General features: G+C 42.3%; 1 protein-coding gene across 2 annotated transcripts in view; it reads left to right on the top strand.

Moving 5' to 3' along the window:
- LOC110302302 (CMP-N-acetylneuraminate-beta-galactosamide-alpha-2,3-sialyltransferase 4) overlaps positions 1-10,792 on the top strand; it is a 106,570-nt gene that overhangs the window by 86,838 nt on the left and 8,940 nt on the right. For both annotated transcript variants that reach the window (XM_029481913.1, XM_021173144.2), the window contains one exon: positions 10,474-10,549. In XM_029481913.1, the coding sequence (XP_029337773.1) occupies positions 10,474-10,549 (76 nt within the window). The remainder of the gene's footprint in view (positions 1-10,473; positions 10,550-10,792) is intronic.

Below are 10,792 nucleotides of genomic sequence, written 5' to 3'. Positions count from 1 at the left end.
AGAGGCAGGCGGATTTCTGAGTTTGAGGCCAGCCTGGTCTACAGAGTGAGTTCCAGGACAGCCAGGGCTATACAGAGAAACCCTGTCTCCAAAAAACCAAAAACTGAAGTTAATAAAGCATTATATAATCTGTCTCTGGGGTCTTCACTACCCCTTTCTGCTTATTAGGCATATCTTTTAAAGTGTGATTAGATCTTTCTATAACTGCTTGTCCTGTAGGATTGCATTGTATACCTGTAATATACTTTATGTTGTGATATGCAAAAAAGTTGTTTCATTTTACTTGAGGAATATACTGGAGCATTGTCAGTCTTAATTTGTACAGGCATCTCCATAATAGCCATAACATGTAATAAATGTGTAATTACAGAATCAGCCTTCTCAGAACTTAACTATGTATCGATGGGATAGTGTACATAGCTTAATTTTCCACACTCTGTAAAATGAAAACCAGCCATTTGCCAAATTTCATTTTGGGGGGTATCATTTGGGTTACTTCCTGCAAGTGATAGAGTTTGGTTATACAAAAAACAGGTAGGACATTTCCTTAGCTTATTGTCAAGTGATAGAAAAAAATCTTTCTTTAGGCCTTTGCTGTTAATATGGTGTTTCTTATGAAATTCTGAGGCTTCTAGCACCTTTCCTATTAATAGCTGATCAATTTCATCATTACTTTGTGCTAGATGACCTGGTAAACCAATATGGGATGTGATGTGTATTATATACAATGGATGATTTCTATTTCTGATTACTTGTAGTTGAGTAAATAGTGAGGTTACTTCTGAATCATCTGGAATAAGTTGAGCAGTTTCAATATGTAAAACAACTCTTTCTGCATGTTGAAAGTCAGTACCTATATTAAGAGATTCAGGAAACTCCTCTAAAGCCATACAAATGGCATATCCCTTTGATTTTTGAACTGAAACACAAGGACTCTGAAGCACTTGGTTTTTCTGACTTATAACCTGCCTTTCCCGATTGATTTGCATCAGTACAGAATGTAGGGGCTCCAGAAAGTGTTGTCCCTTTTACTATACGAGGGAGAATCTAATTAGTTCTTTTTATAACCTGAAGTCTCTTGCTTTGGGAATATTTGTTATTAATCTCCCCAAAATTACTACAAGCTTTTGCTGATGTTCATTTTCTGCCCACAGTGAGACAATTACAGCATTAGTAGAGGGTGCCACAATCTCTACTGGGTCTATCTCTGCAAATTGGCCAAGACTCGTTTTTCCTTTCATGATCATTCAGAAAGCTTTTCTACATAGGTCTTTAATTTTTTATTCTGTTTGTGTGCTAAATATGTCCACTCTAACGTGTTATCTTCTCTCTGCATAAGAATTCCTTTGGAGTGTTGGAGTTGAGGAATCACCACACAAACCATATGAATACCTGAATTTAATGTCACCTTTTGAGCAAAATGGAGACTAAATACAAAATGGCTACAGTTATTTTAAAAGGAGCAGGCCTCAAGGGAGAATGATTAGAGGGCAGAATAATGAAAGTACAATACAGCTTTGGATCCAATCAGTCCACATGTGCATACTGTAATTTCTTTTCTATCAGAGCCAATTTTTTGTCTCAACCTCAGCTGATAGTTTTCTTGGACTATTTAAGTTCTTTTTTTTTTTAAGATTTTATTTATTTTATGTGAGCTCACTGTTGCTGTCTTCAGACACACAAGAGGCCATCAGATCTCATTATAGATGGTTGTGAGCCACCATGTGGTTGCTGGGAATTGAACTCAGGACCTCGGGAAGAAGAATCAATGCTCTTAACGACTGAGCCATCTCTCCAGCCCTATTTAAGTTCTTATCACCTTGTACGGTTTGAAATAAATTACTTAATAAATGGTTAATCCAGTTGTAGACAATAGCCAGTTAATATCTCGCAGCAATTTTCGAAATTCTTTAAGAGTTTGTACTTGATAAGTCTTGATTTGTACTTCCTATGGTAGAATTTTCTGTAAACCAATCTTATATTCTAGATAGTTGATAGAATCCCTTCTTTGTTTTGTTTTGTTTTTTCAGTAGCAATTTATAATCACTACCGAGGCAAAATTCTCTTTACTTTAATCAAACATTTTTGCTAAGGTATCTGCATCCGAATCAGCCAGTAAGACATCGTCCATAGAATGGTAAATTTTACATTGAGGAAACTGTGTATGGTTATTTCTGACAGCTGTTGTACAAAATATTGGCACTGAGTGATTGAATCAAATTTGATGTGGGGGCCTGTGGGAAGCCCTGTAGGGTGTTTCCTGAAGGCAAAGGGTTACCTTGTTTATCCTGTGTTGATCTGCAAGGGTTAGTCCAGAACCCTCCTTTGTCACACCTTCTGTATATTCCATAAGGCTGGGGCCTTCTTTCTGGATTATCACTAGAAGAAACATTATTTCTAAGAATAGTTTGCCTACAATCCCTTTTCAAAAGAGTTTGCTTACCACAATTAGAACATCTGCCATTTTATTTTTCTTAAGACTTCTAGAAATTACTTTTCCTACTAGAGTAGCATCATAAATGTGAGATCCAATATCAGCCAGATTTCTAATCTCTTGATCTTTTGGTGCTGATCTTGCCTTTAAAGATCTAATCACCCATTTACATTCCAAATTAGCATTTTTAAAAGCTAAAAGTTCTATTAGTATTTTTCTGACTTCTGAATCTGATACTATTCTGTTTACAGCTGAAGCAAACTTTGCAAAATATAATTGAAGGCTTCTTTTGGGCCTTGTATAATTTTGGTAAATGACTCAGACCTCTTTCCTGATTCTTCAACTTTATCCCCAGCATTTAAAGCTGCTAGATGACGTAGTGCCAAGGTGTGATCATCAAATTCATGCGGCCTTTGTAACTCAGCATATTGACCTTCACCTAGCAATTGATCTTGGGAAAAATTAATACCTCTAGCCTAAATTAGTCATTCTGTGACCCTAGCTTCCTCTTTCCACGATGCTTGCCATTGTAAGCTTCCAATATTGCTGTTGCCACATTTTCTCCAGCCTTGGTGGATAATTCTGTTCTGAGTTGACCATAAATTCAATATCTGCTTCATACAGGGTGGATGCACACCATATGAAATGATTGCTTCCTTAAATCTCCTCAAATCTATAGGATTCCATGAAATTTCTTCATAATCTTGGGGGTGCCTGTCATCTGCTAGTAGGTCTTGTATAGTAATTGGATAAACGAAGGTTGGTTTTCTAACAACCTGGGGCAGCCCTTCTTCAGTTTCATCATGCAAGGTAGGTTCTTGCCTAAATTTCTCTGTGTCTGAATATTTTTCCTATTTTCATTTATGAGTCTCTCTAAAGCTTGTATCTTATTAATCTACTTTTCATAGCTTTATTTTTATTGTATCTCTATAAATATTTTTCCTTTGAGCAGTTACAGAAAGCTACTATGGCTATTAAAAATAAAATATGAAATGCCAAAATGATAATAATCATAGTTAGTATTGAGCAAATTTCAGTCAAGTCATTTAGTCTTTTATTTTCTGCTTATATTTTCAAGCCATCTAAAGTAGCACTATATGGAGTCCTAGTGTCTTGTATTATGGCATTTCCCATCCTTAACTCTCTTCTTGAGGACTTCACAGGTGGCTTACTAAATCGGATGTCTTCTCAGTTTGTCCTCAGCTGGAGTGATTTCTCTGTCTGTGGGGTCATGCCATAAGTTGGAGCACCAAATGTTGTTTTGCTTTTAAAATAAAATCCCAGTTGTTAGATTCACCAAATGAAGACCCAGGAGCCAGATGCTGGGGTGAAAGCCTGATGGCTCAGAGAAGCTGGGAAAGCACCCAGCCAACCTTCCTCTTCAGCCAATATCCCAGAAGGAAAAAGCCCTTTCTCCTTCTCCACTTCCTGTTCATCTCTCTCTCCCTCCTCCTGACTTGCTCTCACTCTATGGTACTTTCCTATCTCCACTCCCTGTTAACTGGTTGCTTGCTCTGCCTCTTGACCTATGGTTGACTTTATTTAATCTTGTTCACAATAAGCAGAAAGCTCTTGGATTAAAGGTGTGTGCTAGGGCTGAGCCATATCACAACTAGAGACAAGTTTTCCCAGTATACAATCTTGGGGTTCACCATGTAATCAAGTATCCTGAGACAATTTCTTCATTCTCATAGCAATTTTTTTTTTTTTTTTTTTTGGCCTTTGAATTATTTAGTCACTAGAATAGTGAGATAGACAATAGAAATAATAGGAAGAGAGTGCACTGTAACTGGTCTGTGTACATTCTGGTTGCCTGACAATTCTGAGCTCTCATGGAAGGCTCTGCCTCACCCTGTGGATGGTTCCACCCCACCCTGTGGTTCCACTAGACCTCCTAGGACTCTATTGTGTTCTGACTCCACAGTTCTGCTAGGCCTTGTCTTCCTGAGAGTCTTCTTTGCTGCTATCATCTTTTGAAATCCAGGCAGAGGAAGTCATGCCCCACTGCTCTTACATCCTGTATCTACAGAGCTGGCACTGAGTGACCACTGCCACAGCTTGTCTCGTGGTAATTTTAAGAGGATGGGTCAAGCTGCTCCAGAGAGGAGCGGTTGAGACAGCAGGAGGCTGTGAAGAATGTGGGGTGTGAAGACTTATCTTAGCCCTTGGCAACAAGCCCCAAGATCTGGCTTCTCTTCTGATTATTTTTCTCTCTGAAGCTTGGCATTCTGGGTGTGAAATGGGAGGGACCTCAATAGAAGTCTCCAAGGGGCCTTTGGGGTCATTCTCCCATTGTCCTGTGTGAATAGACTCAGACCTCACTCTGTCTATACTAATCTATCAAATGATTACTTAGCCACACCTGCATTTTTCTTTCATGAAATTGCTTTTAATTTTCTGCAGAGTTCAGGCTGAGAAACCTTCAGATCCCTAAGTTTTGTTTTATTTGATTTCTAGATTCCACTTTACAATCACATCTTTCTACTCACAATCTAGGGTAGACAGTTAAGCCACACAGCATCCTGAGTGCTTTGTGACCAAGCTTCTTCCACCAAATATCCTCTTTCCTCCTATTCTGTAAAGTCTTAGGGCACTAACAATTCAGCCATATTGTTAGCCACTTTATTACTAGGATGGCCTTTACTCTAGTTTCTACACCACTTGTATAATCTATAAGAAAGTCCGGACTTTCCCTACAGTTCTAATGTGAGCCCTTACCTGAATCTCTGTTCATCTTAACTTTTCCTAGCCTGCACATGCAGATTTTTTCTAGCCTCTCCTCTCTATCCGGTTCCAGAGGTAATTCCACGTTTTCAGGTATTTGTTACAGTACTTGCCCTACTTATCAAGATTAGATCATTCTTAGTCTGCTTTGTGCTGCTTTAACCAAATTCTGTAGCCTGGATACTGTATAATGAATAGAAGTTCATTTAGATCATGGTTATGGAGGATGTAAAATCCAAGATGAGGCCTCTGGCTGTTTCATCTTCGGACAGATGGAGGCAGAAGGAGGGGCAGAGAGTAGAAGTAGGGGAGAGGGTGAGAGGCCAAATTTGTCTTTTTATAATGACTCCATTTCCATCTTATAGAATCCATTCCTCTGTGTGTGTGGGGGGGAGGGGGGCTAATTCACTCATGAGGGCAGAACTCTCTGCCCAAAGTACTGAGAAACAAACGCTAGACAGGTTTTCTATTACTGAGCCCTACACATCTCATTATAGGTCCCATCTCCTAATACCACACATTCAGGATCAAGTTTTCAATGCACGAACGTAAGGGCTCACATTTAAACCATATGAGGTATCCTAGTGCAGAAAAACCTGGGCAAGTTGGGGGAAGGGGGTATGGAATATGCTGTGGGAAGGATCTAGGCTCTGTTAGTGTGCTTGGGGACACTTGCAGTATATCAGTTTCTTTTCTCGTTGACATGGCAAAATACCTAACAAGCAATTTAAGGAAGGAACTGTTTGGTTGTTTGGTTGTTTGTTTGGTTGTTTGTTTTTGGCTCACAGTTTGAGGGTACAGTCCATCATGGTGGGAAAAGCCTGGCAGTCAGGGTGAGAGGTGGCTGGTCACACTGCGTGCAAATAGGGGAAGTAAAGGGCCCTCTGCTGGTGCCCAGCTCACTTCCTCCCTTATAGTTAGTCTTGGCCACAGCCAGCTAGAGGAACTGTGATGCCTTTGGAGTGGTTGATCTTCCCACCCCAATTAAACCTAATCTGAAAGATCACTCAGATATACCTTAGGTGATTCTAGATCCTGACAGGTTGACAGTATCGATCATCAGGCATGCATCTGATGTATCTGCAGGGCATAAGGATTGAATTTGTAGGTTCCTGGTTGCGCAATGCCAGCATCAGTGGTCACAAGAGTGGCTTTTGAGATAGATGGTTTCTGAGATGGAGTGTTCTAAGCCAGAACAAGGCTTGGTGTTCCGTTTCTCAGGGACAGGTGGAGATGGTGGAGATGGTAGATGGTAAGGGAGTGGGGCGAAGAGGTTTAGCTTTGGAGGAAAGCCTGAGGCAAGGGTAGCCTAAGGGAAGGATGATGCAGCCACAGAGAGTTACTTTGAGAGAAGCATGTTTATTGGTCAGAGATAAAACTAGGAAGGGCAAAAAGGTGTGGCTTTGGCTGTACCAGATTCTGGGAAAGTGGTAGATTGGGGTTTCTCATCTGGGTGGTAGAATTTGGAGAGAAAAGTGGTAGGTGAGTCTGAAGATGTTAGAAGGGCTCTACTTTTTTCCCCTACAGAACTGAGAACCAGTGGGGACATGGTTCCATAGTAGAGCACTTGCCTAGCATGCCAAAGGCTTGAGTTCAATTCAAAGAAAAAAATCTAAGGGACAGAAAATCAAGGTCTAAAGGGCATAGAGCCATTCAGCAAACCTTTGGCTGCCTGTCTCCTGCTCAGCCTTTGGGGATATTGATCGAGTTGAAGTCCTTTTGGATAGCAGGCACTGGCTGGGTACCAGTTCCTACAGGCTCTGTTTCTTCCCATGTCCCCTGGCTAGGTTCATCAGCTCATTTTAAGCCAGGGACACCTTGTTCATGGCAGAATACCAAGGGTGCAGTCAGCTATCTTGCCGTGGGCTAGCTTTGCATAGTAGCTGACCTATGAATGAATGGTTCTACTTGGCAACTGGTTCAGAGGGGAGGCTACTGAGCCTTGGACATGGATAGATCAACTGCAGGCTTCCCCTCAACAGATTGTCCTTGTAGCAACCAGTCCAAGAAGCCTGTGTCTCTGGAATACCCGAAGATACAAAGCAATCCTCTGGGCTAGCCCAGCAAGGAAAGGAAGTAGCATGCTTAAGTTTGTGATTGGACACCTTGGAGCAAACCTTAATACTAGCCAGGCTACATAGAGCTGTCCTGGTTCTCATCTAGAAAAAAAGATGTGCCAGGGTAGACCTGCATTGGGAAAGAAGCCAAAGAAGGAGTAGCTGTCTTGTTGCTTGGGTTTGCTCCAGGCTACTTAGCAGTGACAGCCAAAGTCTCTTTCCTAAAGGTCAAGCCAGAGTGTGGATAAGTTGTTGTCATTTACTCTGGAACCTGTTCTATGTAGTATTTTCCATTTTGGCTTCATGCTGGCATCATAGAGGAGGTAGGTTTTTTGGGGGGGCGGGTGTTTCATTTTTACTCCTGGTGCTTGACTTCTAACTAATATAATAAAATCATGGAGAGCCAGACCTAGACATCTGGATACTTTAAACCCTCAGGTCAATGCATTGTATAGCCAACTTAAATGGAATCCCCCCATCCCCTTCCATCACCCCCATCATCCCCATCCTCTCTTAGGAAAGATCTGGAGGAAGGAGGGTAGGAGAGAAGGCAGTTAATGAACAATTCTGGCACAGAGTTTTATAACTCCAAGTGTGGTCCTAGCAGGGCCCAAGGGATACTATATAATAAATAGAAGTTCATTTAGATCATGGTTATGGAGGATATAAAATCCAAGATGAGGCCTTCTGGCTGTTTCATCTTCGGACAGATGGAGGCAGAGTTTTCAGGCAGGCCTAACCCATACCCCTTGGAGTCAAAGTGTGCTCATCAAAGGTTAAGTAGGCAGCTTTGAAGGCTGTCTATCTAAGGTGATGGTTTTCCTGCACATTAGAATTGCTGGCTCGCCATGTGTACATAAATTCCAGGGCTAGGTTAGAGTAATGAACCAGAATTTCTTCATATGGACCAGAATAAATACTCATTAAGAGTTTTAAGTGGTTTTATTTTTACATTTATTTATTTTTGATGTTGGGGTGGGAGTGTGTGTGTGTGTACTTGTATATGGAGCTCAGAGGACAACTTGAGGGAACAAGTTATCAGGTGTGGCCACTTTTCCGTGCTGAGACATCTTGTTACCCCTACAACAGGCCACTTCCCCGTTCAGCTATCGTTCAGAACCTCTTCCGTGAACACTGCTTTTCAGACTCAAATGTAGTGTCAAGTTCAAATCTCCATTCTGATTTTGTAGATATGCAGGAGGCCTAGGATTCCGATTTGCTAATAAGGGTCCCTGGGGTGCCCACGTTCCTAAACTAACAAGCGCATTGGAGCAGCAGGGATCTATCTATCGATCTGCTTCCTGTATTGACGGCTGAAGAAAATGAGAGCCAGAGAAGGACATATGACATTCCATGGTCACCTAACATGCCATTCATTTAGTGCTTTAAGTTTTTAAAGCATTTACGTTTTGGAGGGGAACAGAGTTGGGGTTTATTAAAGATATTTTAATGTATTTTAAGCATGAAGGCTAAGAGAGAAGTGCTTAGAAAGAAAGATATACCCCAGAGCATTGATGTAAGTTTCTCAAAGAAGACTCATCCACTCAATGCTTTTAATTAAATAAGTAACTAATTAGTTTTGGAGACAAGGTCTCCCTGTGTAGCCCCTGGGAGACAGCCATGCAGGAGAAAGAGGCCCATGTGATGAGGAATGATTTGGCGGTTGCTGGGGGTAGCAAGAGAAGGGATGCTCACTTTTAGGAGAGCTGTCAAGGATTATTAAGGGTGATTTTAACTGGAAATTTAGGATTACAAATCTCACTTTTGGCTGAATAGTGTGGTGGCAGCTGCCGATTATCTCAGTATGTAGAAGGAGGGACTCAAGTTTTAGTTACATAGTAAGTCATAGGCTAGCCTGGACTATAGAATCAATCAGTCAGTCAGTGAATCAAACTCTCTCTCTCTCTCTCTCTCTCTCTCTCTCTCACACACACACACACACACACACACACACAGAGACAGAGAGAGACAGAGACAGAGAGAGACAGAGAGAAGGAAAGAAGGGGAGAGAGAAAACAAAAGCTAGTCTTTTTTCTTTTTTTTATGGGGAGGGCCGTTCTCAGTCCTCTCCAGGATTTTGTGGGTGGCTGCTGCTAACCCTACTGACAAATGAGGAAGTGTTTGGGACTTCCCTATTCCCTTACACAAAGTTGTTTTTGTTGTTGTTTTTTCTTTTAATTTGTTTTGTTTTGCTCTTGGTCACCATTCTTGAACTCATAGTGGCATCTGAGAAATGCCCCCACTTGGGGTCACAGGCTTGACTCCATAATAGGTCTGCACTCAAAATCATAGATTTATGATTATGATAGCCAACCCTTCCAACAGGTGTTTGTCCTGTCCTCAAGAAATAAGCTAAGATGTCCATTTTTCTCTAGGAGAGCACAAACTAGTGCTTCCTTTGATCGTCTGCCACGAGTCACCTGAGCTGTGTGTGACAATGCATGTCCCAGGCCCCACCCGAGCTGATGAAGGCCTATGTTTGTGAAATGTGTGTATTTAGTGCGTGGCTCTGTGATTTTTTTTTTTTTCTGTTCCTGATCATTTGAGAAACAGAACAGGATGGAAGGGATATAGGCTGGAAGAAGCTGGCATTTGACATCTATATATCCCTCTAGGCTGGTAAGCCACATAGATCTCTTAGTAGCATGGTCCTAGAGGAGTTGGTCCATAGAGCAACTGACTCTTTCCTGACTTCCTCCCAGTTACCTCGCTGGCCTCTGCCCTCTGCCATTCGGAGTATCCCATGATTCCTTGCAGAGCTATACCATCAAGGTTTCCTGACCACATCTCCTATTGCACTGGCCTTCCTTCCTGATTCAACCGTGCATCTTAGAAACTGAGGCCGGAGTACTGTTAGTGTCTAGAAGGACTGGAAGTGGGGCTTCTTGAGGACCTTCACAGTATGAATCAAGTTCTAGCTTAGTTAACTTTTGTGCCAGAAATGGTGGACACACCTACTTTCCCCCCCAAACTTATTCTTCCGGTGTCATAGTGCTGGAAAATTGCAGTAGAGACTGGTGTTGGTAAGTCAGGCATGGGAAGTGAAAGAGGGTTGGGACCTTAGTTCCCCTTCCTGTAGCAGGGCTCCACCTAGATCCCTCATACTGCCCTCTGAGAATTTAGGAGGAAGATCACCTGGGACTGGTTGCCACATAGTGGCTTCATGATTCCTAGAGGAGGAAAAGGGCAGGCAGGGGGTGTGTCTAGTTAGGTGTGCAGGCTGAGCCTAGACTGACACCTGGGACTCCTGCCTCCTAGGTGGCCCGAGGCAGCCGGGATGATACTTCTCCCCAGGAACCCTGCTATCTGCTGAGAAACATGACCAGCAAATCTCGTGAGTGTTGTCCTGGGGGTCCCCCATGTTAGAAGGTCCAGCAGTCATTGTCAGCACCAACTTGGGACCTTCGCAGGGGTGGTAGAGGGTCACACTTGGAGCCACGGACACTCTTCTTATCCTGACAGTAGAAATACTTCAGTCCCAGCCCCTCTCTAGGGCAGGACAAGGCCAGAGACTGCGTCTGCTGTGCTGGGGGTGGAGGGGCCCAGTATCAGCAAAGGAGAAGGCGGCCTGGAACTG

The sequence above is a fragment of the Mus caroli genome, chromosome 9, assembly GCF_900094665.2.
Source record: "Mus caroli chromosome 9, CAROLI_EIJ_v1.1, whole genome shotgun sequence".
In the NCBI taxonomy this organism is placed as follows: domain Eukaryota; kingdom Metazoa; phylum Chordata; class Mammalia; order Rodentia; family Muridae; genus Mus; species Mus caroli.
The sequence above is the reverse complement of the archived record's forward strand: the minus strand, read 5'-3'. Positions and strand labels throughout refer to the sequence as shown.